Source organism: Centrocercus urophasianus, unplaced genomic scaffold (genome assembly GCF_019232065.1).
Source record: "Centrocercus urophasianus isolate 14NV4802_14NV808 unplaced genomic scaffold, USGS_Curo_1.0 seq_37, whole genome shotgun sequence".
NCBI lineage: Eukaryota > Metazoa > Chordata > Aves > Galliformes > Phasianidae > Centrocercus > Centrocercus urophasianus.
In genome coordinates this window covers 5,221,362-5,237,979 of record NW_024884944.1, presented here as the reverse complement: position 1 = coordinate 5,237,979, position 16,618 = coordinate 5,221,362, and the positions used below count along the sequence as shown (strand labels likewise).

Sequence of the window (16,618 nt, the reverse complement as noted above, 5' to 3'; positions counted from 1 at the left end):
AAATACAGAGGTCAGGCCTAATTTTCAAGATAATTCAAGATTACTTGAACGCTGTTATCTGTTCTGCTTCATCCCATCCTGTAAGTGACATAACTCACATACTGCCTCCCAAAACAGAGGAGCACTGCCAAGGCACTGACTTTCACCACAAATACCACTAACTGTGAGACTGTGCTACTAAGAACACTTAGCCCTCACGACAGAAGTTTTATCTTGAAACCTGGTAACTTGGGTGGCAAATACAACCCAGCCAGGAAGCAGCCAGGGGAGCAGCTCAGGCAAGGAAATGTCTCAAGCCCAACACAGCTGACTCACCTGGCTAAGAAGCTGCACTGATCTTGCTTTAATGTTCCTTGCACGTATTTCAAGCTCATTTTCTGAATCCTGGAGTCTTCTTTCCTGCACAGAAATGTCAACTTAAAGGGTGAATGGCACAAGCTCCTCACCCACCAGGCAGAGCTCTGCCACCAGGAGAGAATGACCTGCCACTTGTATTTCTGTTGGCTACAGAGGGTGGCAGATGCACGGAGGTGTCACAGTACCCAAGCAGCCAAGTCCCAAACTGCCAAGCAGGGTTCTCCTCACCTTCTCCCCATGCCTGTGCTGCAGTGCGGTCAGACGTTCATCCAGCTCTGCCTGCAGAGTTTTCACCTCCGCTTCATGGAGCTGTCGGAGGCGAGCCATCTCACCTCGCAGGCCTTCAAACAGCTCTGCTCTTTGCTTTCTTTCCTGTCACAGAATACAAACGAGAAAAGGCGGCCGAGTGAAACCCTTCAGCAACCATGAACACAAAGGACACACGCTCTGTATAACCAGCTCATCACACAACATGTCCTTAGCAAATAACAGTTTCAGCAAGATTAAAGCCTGCTGCTTGTAGGCACAATATCATTATGAAGATGGCTCAGGAAAGAAGAAATGACCCATGATAGGGCTTTGTCATACACTGCTGACTGTGTGACAGGAAGCTTTCCAGAACAGGCAACTACGAAACCATCAAAAAGCTTCTCTAAATACAGAAGTCCACAAATGCACGTGGAAGTTGCTTGCACAGAATGCTTTGACAGGTTAACATCATAACCTGAGCCTCAGTTTGCTTTACACAGCAGCAAAAGCACTAAAACGAATGAGATGCCCCAGTTCTAGGAGTGGCTGAGATAAGCAGAGCTGGCAAGCAGCAGTGCCAGCCCAGGTACAGTCCAGCTGACCAACAGTGATCTCCCAGTCCACTGCACTTCCCCAGAAGTACCTCCTCTTCATACTGATCCCGAATCCTTGCTAGGACCTCCTGGTGCTCCTCCTTCATCCTCTCCATTTTCCTCTCATGGTCTTTTTCCACTTCATGGCGTTTCTCACTCATAAGCTCACTGAGCTGCAATGATGACACAAAGAGGCTTCACTGAATCACTGCACTGGCTCCCCAAGAGAGCAGCTTCCCACACGAACAGAAGGACTGAGAACCTTGCAAGTGGGATCAGGCCACAGCCTAGAGAGTAGCAAAAAAGCACTTTGTGAAAGGAGATGCTGCTGTCCCTTCCCCAGTGCGCACCACTGTCACCCCTGGGCAGGGGACTCTGCATCTCAGACCTCACCAAACATCAATGGAGAACAAAGAACTCTCAGCATCCAAGACGAATACTTGCCTCACGTTCATATTCTGCTACTTGGTATGATTTCTGCTGCACTTTCTCCTCTGCTCTCTGCAAATCTTCACGCAACCAAGCCTCCTCACTCCTCTGTGCCTCCACTATCTGGGTTTGCAGGCTGGAAGTGACCTGCCATGAAAACCACCCACAGAGACTTGTCACCCTTCTGACAAGATCTCTCTAGTGTCCTCCTACAGAGATCAAGAAGCATGGCAAAGATCAACGTGTACAGTCCCACCACCCCCTAACTTGGAACATGCCCAAATACTGAGCCAGACCAGAACCATGTTTAGGAAGTAGAAAATAATTAATGCCACCCACCCTGCCCACACCTGGAAATGGAGTGGGACGAAAAAGCAATTCCCATTCTGGGGACACCATCTTTTACCTTCCGATGCTTCTCTTCTGCTGCAGATTTCAGCTGCTGGAGTTCAGTTGCAAACTGTTTCTCTAGCTCCTCTGCAGCCTACAGGAAGACAAGCCAAACAGTCTGCTGACAATCCTTCATTTACAGGGACAATGCCACACAAGGTGCAGCTGCAATTAACTTCTATCCACAAGCAGCAAAAGCGCAGTGAATCCCTTTCAAAACAAGTAATGCACAGTAATGCACAGTAATGCACAGTAATGCACAGTAAGCTCTCTGGACGTTTTCCTTTCCAAAGATCTCAGTGGATCTCAGACATGCCATCCCATGGAAAGACTATCAGCTGCCTCTATTCAAGAACATCAAGCCTTCCAGAGTGCTAAAGCAACACCCAAGAGGTTTTCTAGCCTGATAAGGTAGTTTGCTTTCACTTGGCCAAGAAGAACAACATTTTTTTTCCTTCAGATGCAATGTGGCCACTGAAATAACTATTTAATCCCCCCTGTAACAAAACAAGGGGAGCATCCCCAGCCCAATCACAGCTCTACCAGCATGCCAAACATCTTTCCTTTGTGTCTTAACATAGTCATTATCAAAGCACATGCAGGTGTTACTTAATCTTATTTAACTTCAGCATTGCAGTGCAAGTCAGGTCAGCATAAACAGCAAGGGTCTGGCTCTAGTTGGTAACAAAAGAGTCTCACCTTTTTCTTTTCCATTTCTAATCTCTCCTTAAGCTCCCTTAGGAATTGTTCCTTCTCTTTTTCTAGCCTGATTGTTTCTTTCTGTTGAGCTTCCTCCATTTCCAGCTTCATTTTCTCCAAAGCAAGCTGCTTCTTCCTCTCCAAGTTCTCCTTCTCCATTTCCTGCAGGGATTCCCACTCTTCTCTTAGTTTTTGCAGTGCCAGCTCTTGCTCTGCCCTGGTAGGGTTATAACAAGAACAGAGGAGCCAGTCAGAATTTGGTACTTTAACATTGGGCTCCATTGAGGAACCAGAGCTCAGAAGATCAGACGTGAAAACCCCAGAAGAAGTTGAGAACCAATGGACACTTTGAACAGCAAAGACCTTGGAAATAAACAGCAAACAGCATCATAGCTGGGTCCTCATGATTCCTAGCTTTCTAACAGAGCAAGGCAGCAGCTACAGGAAGCTCAGGCTGGCTAAAGAACCCCAAGTGGATGCTGATGGCATGCAAGATGCTTCTCTCTCAAACCCACAATTTATGTCCCTAAGGATGGCAGCTTCCTGCTTGTTGTGGAAAAACTTTTCACCTTATCTTCTCCTTCTCTGCCTCAGTCTCAGAGGTGATGGTGGCTCGCAGCTTTGAGAGTCTTTCAGTTTCCTCCTTTCTCACACGTAATTCTTCCTCCTCACAAACCTTTGCCAAATCCTCTTTCAGTGTCCTGAGAGATCAGCAGCCAGGAGGAAGAAAAAAAGAGGAGAAAAAAATAAAAGGTTCAGGAAGCTCTAATGTCTTCAAACCACCTCCCCAGGGCACGCAGATCAGCTCCCACTCACTGCACCTGCCTGAGAGATGCATTCCCAAGGTTCCAGACAGTTAATTCCCTTCCACACCTTCACAGTCTGGCTGCTGGTACAGGAGATACAGCCCTTAAGCATCAAGCTCCTGTAGTGCATTTTAAAGGCTCACTATACTGTCATCATAGGTGGCACTTTTTTCCCAGGTATGTAAAAATCAACTCTATGAAATGGAGGCAGATTCCCAGCTAAGGTAGCTGGATGCATTAGTATAAAGCTTCATGCTTTTGCACAACACCCTTTTTCCCCACTGCTTAGACATTTCTCCCTCCAGGTACAGTTTTTGTCCTCTTTTGCACCCAAGGCAGCATCCCCACAGTGCTTCATATCAAGGCAACCTTTTCTGGCTGCCTGTGTGCTGCTAAGAGCTTATCTGGGGTGGCCCTGATGTTTATAATACAAGTCTTGAGAGAAAAGTCCCCCAGAACAGAGGACACCATTCCTATTGTTGTTCTGCTCCCTGGGTTGCCATTAGATCTTCTTGCATTGGCTGGGTTTTACACGTAGAAATCCATGCCCTATTCCTTAAAGTCTTGTTTGGAAGTCCTCCTGTAATACATGCAGTACCAGAGCTTCAAATAGTTCCTCTGGGGTAACCTCATCTTCTCTAATGCCCCAATTTCCAGCCCTATTACTACCACTTAGACCAAGATTTGAAAGTCTGCCAGGTGGTAAAGCTCCAAGCAGTGAACTAGAAACTTCTCCCAGGTTAACAATAAGAGACAAGTTCACAGCTCTATGAGAGCTGCATGTGTTTCGAATCATAGCTCTTCTGACAGGACACAAGGAAGATGCTCTCTGCCTGTTACGAGGGAGAAAGCTTTCCTCAGGCAGGCTGTACTCTGCTCTGAGCATTGGCAGCACTGAGAGCAGACCACTGCCCATTTCAGGATGTGCAGATCCTTACTGCCACTGTCAGGATGGAGCCCCATGCTCCTTTTCACCTCAAGAGCTCTATTCTTGCCTCCTTCACCCACAGCTCCACAAAGCAGCTCCTGTTTCTCGGTGGCCTATAACACAGCACAAACTTGCTGCCACCAGCAATGAATCACACCTGGGAAAGACTCAGGAGGAGAAATAGGAAAAACAAAAGAGTACCTGAGGGATTTTTCTTTTCGCTCATAAAGCTTCTGAGTTTCTTCCTCCTCCCGTAGCCTCATTTCCTCTTGGAATTGCTGGATTTTCTCCTCCTTTGCTTGCAGTGAGTGCGTTTTGTCTTGTTCAACCTCCTTCTCCAGCTCCTTGGCTATTCCCTCCAGGGATTCTTCACTAGACTGGGTCAAGGACTGCTCTTGTTTTATTTCTTTCTCAGGTTGCCTATCAAAAGGAAAAAGCTCCTTTGGCAAAAGGGTGAGAGAACTGAGTAACACAAAGGGAACGAGCAGCGTTCCCACACACAGTATCACCTCCAAACCAAAAATCTCAAAGCCTCCTACTCCACAAGCTTTCCTCTCCATGAAGGGAAAGTAAATGCAGAATCTCCACTGGATTGCAGCCACTTGTTTTCTTTTTTTTATTTGCTGCTGTGGAGCACTTGCTGTTTTGCTCACAGGAGGTGAGGAACAGCAGTGGAGGCAGGTGGAGGGCACACAGGTAGAAGACAAGCTTGGTACAGAACTCATGCTGTCACTGTTCCCTACAACATGCCTGGAAAACAAATCCATTCCCTTGCTTGCCAGCCAAACTCTCCAGCCTTACATCCTGAACTTTCCTGTGCTGCAGACACAGGCGAGCATTTTTACAAGGCCATTGAGGAACACACAGCTGATCCTCCAAGCTTCAAGCCAGCCTGGGGACGTTCCCAGGCACCACTGATTGGAACTCTCATTGACTTCTAAACTCTGACTGATAAATTAAACATAGTCCTAACAGAACTTAGGTCCTGAACGGCTCTTATTTGGACCTGCTACAGCTCACCTCGTGAGGGAAACACAGCCTCACCTCACCAAGGATCTAGCAGCTGTGAAATCCTGCCTAGGACCATAAAAGCAGATGCAATCAGCACCAGCTTCTAACCCAGGGATTGGCAATGTATGTCTAATGGACCAGGTATTTTTCTCCAATTGCAATCGAAAGTGTGCTGGGAGTTTGCCAGCCCTAGGCAACAGAAAGCCCTAAGCTCTCCAAAAATTCAAAACCAATCTGTTTCTAATTAAGTATTTTTTTTTTTCAGACATAGAGTAGCAAAATTATAAGGTCTGAAAGAGGCTGAAACGGAAGAGGGAGAAATGAAGATTAGTCTAAGGACAAAATTCTTATTCTGTGCTAGTGAAAGCTGAAGCAGCAAGGTCTTCTCATCATGCCCCGAGACTGCTAGCATAAGGCAGAGATCTCTGTCTTGCCTGGAATCAGGGAAATAGCAGCTCTAGTAATATAACCTTGAGTCAGAGAGAAAAGGTTACTCATGCAGCCATTAGCAAAAGAACAGAGAGAGAGGAAAGGGTAGCTGGGTCCTGGAAAATCCTGTTTCACTACTGCTCCCCTGTAACACTGCATGCTCCGGGCCAACTGCACAGATGCCTGCAGGAGGTGCCATTTATCAGGCTGCTCTGCGAAGCACTTCAAGTACTTCCACCTAAAACTGTTCTTTTCTGCTCAAATCTTTGTTTAAATAACTACCCAACCAACACATGCACATTTACACAATTTCAAATAATAAAAAAAAAGGAGATACTTGTCTTCAAACCAAAGATTGCTACTTCACCACTTTGTCTTGATAGATGCATTGCCTATTTTTTCCAATTACTTCTGCTGATCTGTCATTTGACACAGAAAGCAAAGTCAGCATGTTCCTCTACTGGGAACTTCCATTGCAGTGAAACTGCAGGTACCTATCAGCAAACTCCACCAATTTACTACTGTGACAGACCACTGGCTTTTGCAGAGAAACTCAGTTCTCCCATCTTCTGCTCTGACCTCGTTATCCCAAACCAAACAGCATTCCCAGGGACTCTAAAAGTGAGAGGATTTTTTTTCCCCTCCCTCCTTCCAATCTCAGTACTGCTCAGCAAGCAAACTGCTGTGGAAAACTGTTTATATTAGGTGTGTAAATGCTTAGCCTCATTAGTGATGCTGGTAAGGAGGCTTTTCCAAGTACAAAGTAAACAGATCTTTTTCCATACCACAGAGTCCTGTGCCACAGACCCCAAGGGCTGAGCTGCTGTTCTCACCCTCCGCAGGACAGATTGTTACCTTGGCACTCTTGCCAGGAGAACAGCTGCTTGGATTTGCATGCTGAGATGCTCTCAAGCTCTGCTGTGCCCACCAAACTGCATCTCCTAGCGTGCCAGCCTCACACAGTAACTTCAAATAATGGGGAGAACAGAAAAGAAAGAACAAAAACTGCTATGCATACAACACTAGGGACTTAAATGAAGCCCTTACGCTTCTTGCAGGGCTGCAAGTTCTTCCAGATCGATTAGGCTATCCGGCAATTCCTCATCCAGCTGCAGGGCCACAGCCTCCTCTTGATTGGCATTTTCTAAAGCAACACACTTCTGTTCTGATGCTTCACCACCACTTTGATCCCTCTCACTTCGCAGCACAAAAAAGGTAACAGAATATCAGATTAGCATAGATCAGATTGTAGTGACTGCTCCAAGCAGACAAAGACAGAGGGAAGACGGGATGAGCAGCTGACTCAAGATGGGCAGTCTGCAGCACGAGCTCATGCCTGCCAAGGGGCTTCATTTGTCCAATACGGGGCTGCCAAAGCCCCGACAAAGCTCCAAACCATTCACACCACCTCGAGCACTGCCAGACTAACAGGCAGCTGAGGGTGTAATTTGTCTGTCAACCTCAAAACGTCGAATATCTTTGCCGGATTACCTCCCTCTCTTTGCAAGTCCTTACAGAATTTCCCCAAGATAAATCAGCCCTATTAGTAACACTCATATTGTAGTCTAAATTAGAGATGGAAATACATTGGCAGGCATGTTTACATCTGTGGTTCTACTTCATCTTGGAAGCACAGAGAAGAGAGATTAAGCAAGCACAACGTAGCTGTACAGGCAGAGTGAGTGGGGAGGATTCATAGCTGGGAAGCAGGTACTAAGTGATAAAGAGAATTCCTTGGGCAGAACACATTTTTAGGGACCTTCATGTGAACAGCTCCTCCAAGCACAAAGCTGTGAATCCCAATTGCACACAGCCAGCCATTAAGATGGACTGCAGCTTCTTCCGTTCACAGGTTTTCCTGGCATAAGCAACAGCTTCTTCGTTCCCTGTGCCCCAGAATGCTGTGTAGCTCTGTGTGGAGGCTAAGAGTTTTGACACAATTCATCTATAAACGCCACATGTTGCAACTCTCAAAGGCAGAGCAGGATGCTCTAGAGACCACAGAGCCCTCTGCTCAGCACAACATTACAGCTGCTTTAAACAAGTTTCCACAAACGGGGGAAAATACCTCCCCTAGACAGTCTAATCCTCATAGCAACTAAAGGTTGGGGAAACCTGTGTTGCTCCTGGGGTTACAGCTGTTGCGTTATAGAGATGTCCACAAAGCAGGATAACAAAACAGCTTAGCATTTGTGCTTGGCCAAACAGAAGCCAAGTGGCTTTAAGACTCCTCTAAGGAAGGAAGTGGAACTGTTCACTTTGGAGCTAAACTCTCCTGCCAAACCAGCACTGACTGGCCCCAAAACCTGCAATGTTTGTTATCAGGCAATGGCTAGGGCTCAATTCACCTGTGTTAAATACCACAAGGCATAACATAATGAGAAAACAGACCATCATGGCAAGAGAGTGACTTTCACAGCCTTAGATAAAAGCCATGTAGCTATAAAGGAAATGGAAAAGCCAGCTCCACATCTCAGAGTAGTCATGAGGAGGGCAAGGCAGGCAGTTTTGCTGTCTTCCCAGCCAGAAGCTGAAACAATGCTAAAATCTGCTGAGGTGATACTAAAGGGGTGGTGGGAGAAAAGAAAGATTGAATGGAAGAGACTGTGTGAGACACTGCAGGAACTCAAGAGTGCTCTGCAGGGAACTCTTGTACAGGTTACAGTGACCTGAGCACAGCAGGGACAGATGAGACAGGAAAGTCACTTGGAGCTAGAGCTGTCTGTGCCTCCTTTCTAGTTCTGTTTGTACCATACCTCACAGCAGCTTTTGTTCTTTTGCTTTGCTCTTCATCTATACTGGCTTTGCTTTGGTCTTTTTCCTCTTCTCCCAGCTCCTGGGCCTGCAGGTAAAAGCAAACAGTGTGGAGTTTGCTGGCTCCTTTGCCATCAAAGCCTCCCAGAACTTACGTGGCTCCACCAAAAAGCAGGAGCACTCTGGTCTAACATACCAGCACCAAGCCCTGGGACTAAAGTGCATCCACAGGGCATTCCAGAATGCCCAGCTGAACGCGTTAATTTCCTCTCTTGCATGTAACCAAGGTCCTGAGATACCATGGGAACACATGGAGGAATGGCTCCATCAGCACAGAGACATCAGGAAGCTCAGCTCTCCAGGTTGTGTTACTATTATTGGTCTCAGGGTTGTTTTTTTCAGTACAGAAGATGAACTCTGCCAGCACACAGCACTCTCAACATCAGCTTTGGTTGTTTATTCCCCCCCAGAGGTCATCTTACATATCCAAGTAACCATAAACTGTCTGAATAATGCAGGACAAATCTTTTAAAGCAGGAATGTCACATATACAAACATGAAATAATGTACTGTGGCCATAAAGAAAACTGATGCACCGATTGTGACCAGAATTACAATAGTTCTGCCTTGAATCCTGGTTCCCAAACAGACCACAATGGGCACCATACGATATAGTCACACCTACCCAGAGACTTCCGACCACTATCTCCAGAACAGATCAGTCTGGATGCTGCTGACTAAACTGGTCCCTCAATAACAGGCTCAGAGTGACTTCAGGTAGCTTATTTATGAAGTAGGAAATACTTAAAATAACAAATTTTTCAATATAAAATAATTAGCTGTTCTTATTCCCACCTGCCATCTACCAGGTACCTCTGTCCCTCCAGCAAGGACAGACAGACAGACACACACACACACACTTGTGTAATTCACCCAAGCAAGGGGAAACAGGCCCCCTCTTCAAACCCTCAGTCCTACATGAGAAAGAACCAACAGCCCATCCTGCCTGATGAGGTTTCTGGATGCTACATATGGGTCCCCAGAGCCCATCCAGAAATTCCAGGGACCACACATGGCAGGTGAGCTCAGACCTTGCCATGCAGGAATGTAATAGGGAGCAGGGCCAAAATAACACAATTAAAACAGCAGTAATTTATGCAAATGTTCAGCAGAGCAAACAGCGGAAGGATTCCCTGCAAGTGCTGTCACCTTCCATCACATCAGCCTGGTCAGAACTCTCCCAGCAGCTCCCCACCTCTCCAGCCTAAATAATGACTTCAATTCCTGAGAACTGAGGAGCCCAGAAAACATCACCTGGCTCAAAACAGGCTCTGTCACTGCTGCCTGTGCGAGGAAAGAAGCCAGAAAAACAAAGAACGAGGTCTTCTGGGCAATAAAGATGGTGAGTTACAGGTTACACTGCTGAGCCCATGTCTGGGACCTCCTCTGCATTCCTGCCCAACATATCTCCCCAGAAATCCCTGTAGGAATATGCAGACGTATCTGGAAAGGCGAATAGAGCTTGTGCCCACAGGGAAGAAGGGCTGGATTTTAAGCCCTGCCTGTGAAGTTCCCAGGGCCTTAACCCTCTTGTTGTTCCAGGACCCCCAGCAGACCCTGCGAAGCACTGAGTACTGCTGGCAGCTTGGTCTTCTGTCCTGCTCGACACCAGGCTGAGTCCCCCAGGAAAGATCTCACGCTCACAATACAAAGCCAGGATGACAGATAATAGGCTGTCTCCTCTTCGTACAGCATAGTCCCCAAGAGGCCTTGAGAGGAGGATATCTATGGTCTCCAGCACGTGACAGCTCCAATGCCATGCCTGCTTCCAGCTCCTCACCACCATCAACCTCAGCTTGGTAACAATGCCAGCAAAGAGGATGCCAGCACTTTAAATGCCTGCTAAGTGAAGGGTGAAAGGAGCAACCTTCCCATTGCCAGCAGAGAAGTCAAGTCTAGCAGAGAGCAGCCCACACTGCCACTGCAATCTAACACAGCTCCTGCCAAAACACGCTAACCAAAAGCCTCCAATGTCGTGCATATGTAGCACCATTGAAGAGGTCTTTTTTATTCAAAAAAAAAAAAAAAAAAAAATATTTTGCCAGTATATTCAAAGCAAGGCAAGTCCATTACATGGAAATAATCACATTCCAACGTTCTGGAGTCTCATTTTGAAATAGCCTCTGTCTTTTGAACAAAAGAGCAGCTGCAGTTCTGCGGGGGGCACCATTTCAAATCCACCTCTCCCTCCTCAAGACAAGGCTGTAAAAAACTCAAAATGTGTCTGCTCCAACAAGACATTTGTATGCACGATGACTGTGCTGTAGCAAGAGGGAAAGGGGGAGAACACAGCAGGCATATGTTTTGTTTTCCCTTCACATCTGATTATGCTCATTATTAGGCACAAGAGGACAGGTGTATTCTCCAGACAACCTAACAAACTGGATTGCTCCTCTCTGCTGGACAGGTGGTGAGTTTGCCACTCAAGGTCTCCTCCAATGCAGCTGATCAACTCACTTACAATCAGAGCAAGGCTGAGTAAACCCCAGCTGGAGCCTGACCCTCTGCCTCACTGTGCAGCATGCTCCTCCAGCCAACGCGCTGATGAGCTGAGATGGTGCAGGAGAGGGAGAGCTGGGAGAGCTCAATAGGAGTGCAGGGCTGAGAAGGACGACTTGGCAACACGCTGAGAAGACAAGGATAAAAATCTCAAGAGCCACAGCAATCCTCAGTCAGAACTGCCATAACATAGCCACATATGGGGCCAGCGTGATATAGGAAGCAGATGTGTTCATGCATGTGTACACTCCTTCATATGCCACAGACTGACTGGAAGGATCCTGTTGTTTCCCCTACATGAAAGCAGCCAAGGCAAGCAAATGCCTAAAATTAAGTTTCTTTGTCCGTGGAAGGTAACCTCCATTTCTTCATTTTCTGCTACTATGCTCTGTTACACAAGTTCTCTTCATCTTTTCTTTCTCTTAAGCAGAACCAACACGCACAACAGGAAAAAAGCCAAACAGACTCTGCTTCCCTGCACTCCCTAGGAAAGCCAGTTATCTATGCATGTAACTGGAGGCAGTGAAGGCACACACTTGTGAGCTTGCATGCATGCATCACTCACAAACCAGCTCTTCCCAAGAGAATGATATGTGTAGTTTCTCCTCACAGGAGTGGCTGCAACTCCCTGCATCTCTGCAGACACAACACTGAGCTAGAACTGCTGCTCTCATCCATTCCCTGAAGTCACAGTGCTCCATCTGCCTCAAAATCTTTATGCCAATAGCTTCATCCTGCTATTAGTATGCCACAGTGCAGTGTTTTAACCTGCCCATTCCAAGATTGGTCCCTAATCATAGATAAAGCACTTACCTTGCATAGTGACTTGTCTAAAGCAGGAGACAGAGCATCTACATCCAACACCCGCTCAGAAAACTGGCTCTGGAAAGCCAAGTCCTGAAGAAGAAAGGATAGGATCAGTTCACTCGTCCCATGAGAGATCCTGACAAATTAGAAAAAAATCTGAACACGCTTAGGAATCTTCACTCATCATCCCACTGACAGCAATTTGGTTCAAATATCCAGAGCCACTACAATTAGAAAGGTTTATAGGACACGGGAGATGGCTACACTGAGATTCAGGCCTCCATCCAAGCACAGATTACATCTGTATCGCAGTCAGATGGCCCTGGCAGCAGCAAGTTGGGTTTTGTTTCCCAACCCATAGGGACACACACAGGTAAGAGGTTACTGAGCTACCGGTGTGAACCATCACAGGTGGGGCCCTGGCACTGCACTGCACTGCAGCTCTCTTCCCTGATGGTCCCAAAGGAAACTCCCTGCAATGCCAGCAAGCTGCAATTCCACATAAGGGCATCATGAACTGCCTCAGGGCAGTGAGCCTTGCCACACCACCTCACGCGTTCTTCCATGCCACAGATCACAGCAGGCACAGGTGATACAGTGCATCTATAGCCCCAACCCTCTACTGCTCTATTCCCAGTATTGGTGCAGATCTTCTGAGATATTTTTTCCTGAAGTCAGCTCCTGCAAGTTGCCCATGGGCCACTCGCTCCGAATTCTCCCTACTGGCAGAGGCTGTGGGTTCACACACTCGGCTGCACACACAGCGTGCGAGAGAGCACACACGCATGCCCACAAGCAAGCTCTAGAAAAGGTATTGTTTGATGCAGCAGCCACTTGCCAACACAGGCTCATACTAACACTGATAGATAATGATATTCGCAGCCATTTTCTGGCCATGCTGCCTCCGCTCCCACTGGCAGATGGCAGCAGCAGTTTCCTGCAGAGATGAAGAGATGCTGATGGGCACTTCACCCCTCACCTCAGGGCTATCCTCCTGCATGTTCTCCCCCTGGAACTTTCAGGAGCCAGGACTCTCAGCCATGCACATTTCCATTAGAAAAAGCTATTTCATCCCTTAAAGCATGATTTTATATCGCTTATTATTTTCCACTTTGCAATTATCCAAGTGGAGTCTCAGCTATGAGTGACCTACTTTGCCAGAGCTATTACCTCACCCTCAGAATGAACCTGCACTTTTCTGCAATTCCTGCTCAGTACAAGTCTCTCACCACACCTGACTGCAGAATTACCACAAGCCTCCTACCATGGGCAATACACATGACAGGACCACACAGGCAGACCTGGAAATCGTACTGAGTGCCTGACTTGGGTCTGGCTTCAAACTTGAAAGCACATCTCTGGAGCTAGAGGGCTTTCAGAGTAAGAGCTGGCTCTTGAAGCACTGCTCTCCAAACAGATAGTCCTTGGTCAAGCCACTTCATCCAATACAGCCTGTGCTGGCTCAGGAATTTGCTAAGCACAAGTGTGCTTCAGTATTCCAAGAGTCTTCCTGAATACCAAAGGGAGCTAAGCAGAGGGTGACACAGGTGATCTGTGCCAGACAGTAAGGTCACTGCATGAGTTAGGGATACAAGAGATGGCTATAGCCTTACGCTGGCTGTGTTCCCAGAGGGATGCAAAGCCCATAGCCAAGGGATAAGGAGCTCCTGGCGACTCACCACATGCTGGATCAGCTCCTGGTCGAGGTGGTTAGAAGCCTGCAAGTCCTCCATGCATTCACTGCTCTCAGATACTTTGGAAGGCTGAAAGGAGATATGTACATTTGTTAGCCCTGCAGCTTCATTTAGGCATTTCCAACTAAAAAGACAACAAATGATAACTGGAAGACAGATCTGGTCTCTGTATACCGTGAGGAAGAAAAACAGCAAGTGTCTGAGGTGAACGAACATGTTAGGAGACACTAAGGGTGTAACTCACAAGACAATCACAGAATGCCACAGAGAAAGGGCTGGGAAAGGAGGATGCACACAGGAGATGGGACTGAGGAAGGCAAAGAAGTGCTCTTCAAATACCCCTGACAAGGGCACTAGCTTACTGCCTCATTCCTTCTGCAAGGATCATCACAGCTCTGAGAAGCCGTTGGGCCACCAAGTAAATCATGAAGCCACACAGAACAGAGCTTTTTCCACCACTTCAAAAATCCAGCACCTTGCTGTCCCTACTTGCAGTGCAGATTCCTATGTTCCCAGTCACAGTGAAACAATACAGAACTGCTTAACATTAACACCCATGCAGTCCGGCTGACTTCAGCAAACCAAACATGTAAAGAGAGCATTTATAAAAGCAAAGATTTCCGTTTTAAGCTCTTCAGGAAAGCACACATTTTCCAGAATCAGTCATATGGTTTATCATTTCTTAGACATTACACACCAGAGAAATCACCAAAATTATCAGGAAGAGAATAGACTGAAGAGGCATCATTTTTCAGGTCTCATTTTAACGCTTCTGGAAGACAGGTGAACTGAAAGGTGTGCATCTGACATCGTGGCTGCAGGTCCAGGCTGTTAACCCACCTGCACCTCATGATGCAGAGCAGTTCATCTCCTGCCAGAGCCTGCACAATCGAGTGCCCTGGTGCAGCTCAGTGCTGCCAATTCTCCTCCCAGGCAGCACTACAAAGGTACTGGGCACGAGCTGCAGCTCGGGAGCCAGCCCCTAGGTATGGCCCTTCCCCTGACCTCACGCTTCCCTCTCAGCATCCTGCAGAGCTGTAAACATCACAGCTGGCAGCTCACTTTACACTTTAGCCCCATCTCTACATAAGCTGAGAGAAACAACAGAAGGAGAGAAACAAAGCAGTACAGACAGCTGAGCTTGGTGTGAACTTCATTATAAAACCTGCTTGCTTAGTACAGATGGCAGCACTGAAAGCTGAGACTTATTTCTCCTCTAAGACTTGAAACATGCGTCACAGTCCAGGGTTTTTGCCTGTCAGTTGCTTTGGACAGCACTTCGTGTATGCAGAGAAGAATATTTCCTAGCTCAGTACTGAAGAAACCAATCTGGGAATTCAGAGCACTTATTGCCACCCCCACCTCCCCATAGGAACACACTGCTGATTAGGAAAGCACTTATGCTGACTAAACAGAAAATGAGCAAGTGCTCCAAATGCTTTCCTGAATCAGGGCCTTACAAAGCAATGGGAACAGCCACAGCAGATTCCACACCAAACCAAACCCAAGCAGGCAGGTCGCTTACTTTGCCAGCATCCAGCCTGCTGTCAGCTTTCACATCAGCTGCTTCCTCCCTCATTTCATTTACTATATTTTCATCAACAGACACGGTGTCAACGGTGACAGCCAGGCTTGCCAGCTGATCTGCTTCAGCAGCTTCAGCATCTGGAGATGCAGCTCGAGGTTGCCCAGGACTGCTGGGCACGTCTGTCCCTGCTGCTTTCCCTTCCTCCAGAGACTGTGGCAGCTCATCAGCTGCAGAGACGTCACCTTGCACCTCAGCAGCTTTCTCACCCAGTCCTTCATTCCCAGCGAGTTTCTCATCAGATTCCTCTTTGTTCTGGTCAGACAGCCTACAGTGAGCATCTCCAGAAAGGGCTTTAACTGGAGTTGGAGGGCACGTGTCACCAGAATCCAAGGAAGACTCTTCTTCAGCATGTCTTGATTTTAAAGACTCCTTCTAGGCAGCAAGTCAAACACAGTTACAGCTATAACATTCTTTACTCTCTCTCTGGGAGGATACTGGGTGAAAACAACACCAGCATCAACCAGTAACAACACCAGAAAACAACACTGGGTTCTTCTACAGCAAGCAAAAAAAAATAAAAAAAAATCAAAAAAATCACAAAGCTTTGGGTGACTTCAGCAAGACCAGCTTGGTTTTATTTTCATACAGGCTCTTTCAAATGAAAAGAACACTAAGATGAACTCATTCATTTCCTGAGGCTGAGATTACCCCACTGCTTTTGTAATCACGAGTAGCTAAGAGTGAGCAGTGGCTGCTGTAGGGACCATCAGACCCAAGAGCTCTGCAGAAAGCTTTTATATTGAATCTGTCTCACAAGTGGAAGTTTGCAAGAAATTTAGCACAAAATAACTAGAGAAGGGCAGGCAGGATGCAGCCTCCATGCTTCCCAGTGGGACGAGCCGAGTGCAGGCACTGATTTAAGCAGCCACTCTAGTCCCAGTTTGGTTCAAATCTCAACTAAGATATTAGACAAAGAAATGTGTTTCTCCCACTGGCCTTGGGAAGAACAATCCCAAGCAAGAACTCAGTCACCCAAAGGTTCAGCTGCATCTCCCAGAGGTGGGGAGGCCCACAGAACTCACAACAAATAGCGTGACAGCCAGGAGGAAGCAGGAAAAGGTTCCCTCGCCGGTATGCAAACAAAACTGCTTGCACTTCCTACTTTCTCGCTGTTTATTAATGCTGTGGTATCTTGTCAAACATTAGCTGCATCCTGAGTACAGCGTGTACCATACAGACTGCATATTTTAACGATGTATTTTTATCAAAGTGCAACTGGAATGCTGTCAGTTCTGAACACGGAGCTGCGGCAAACTGGAAGGCTGTCTTGGGCACATCATTTGTCTGAGAGACCTTCTCAGGGCTGAGAGAGTCATCAATCAGAG

General features: G+C 47.0%; 1 protein-coding gene across 6 annotated transcripts in view; it reads right to left on the bottom strand.

Annotated features, from left to right (window-relative positions):
• Nucleotides 1-16,618, bottom strand: part of CEP164 (centrosomal protein 164) — a 37,499-nt gene that overhangs the window by 8,966 nt on the left and 11,915 nt on the right. For 2 of the 6 annotated variants that reach the window (XR_006171034.1, XM_042832098.1), the window contains exons 8-20: nt 15,231-15,665; nt 13,691-13,774; nt 12,018-12,101; nt 8,648-8,733; nt 6,939-7,088; nt 4,653-4,871; nt 3,287-3,418; nt 2,718-2,934; nt 2,035-2,112; nt 1,644-1,775; nt 1,250-1,372; nt 586-729; nt 316-399 (exon numbers count right to left, since the gene is read on the bottom strand). Coding sequence is in view for 5 of the 6 variants with exons in the window: in XM_042832098.1 (XP_042688032.1) it covers nt 316-399; nt 586-729; nt 1,250-1,372; nt 1,644-1,775; nt 2,035-2,112; nt 2,718-2,934; nt 3,287-3,418; nt 4,653-4,871; nt 6,939-7,088; nt 8,648-8,733; nt 12,018-12,101; nt 13,691-13,774; nt 15,231-15,665 (1,968 nt within the window). In the remaining variant the exon portion in view is untranslated. The remainder of the gene's footprint in view (nt 1-315; nt 400-585; nt 730-1,249; nt 1,373-1,643; nt 1,776-2,034; nt 2,113-2,717; nt 2,935-3,286; nt 3,419-4,652; nt 4,872-6,938; nt 7,089-8,647; nt 8,734-12,017; nt 12,102-13,690; nt 13,775-15,230; nt 15,666-16,618) is intronic. The other 4 variants (XM_042832101.1, XM_042832103.1, XM_042832099.1 and 1 more) reach the window with 3 other exon arrangements.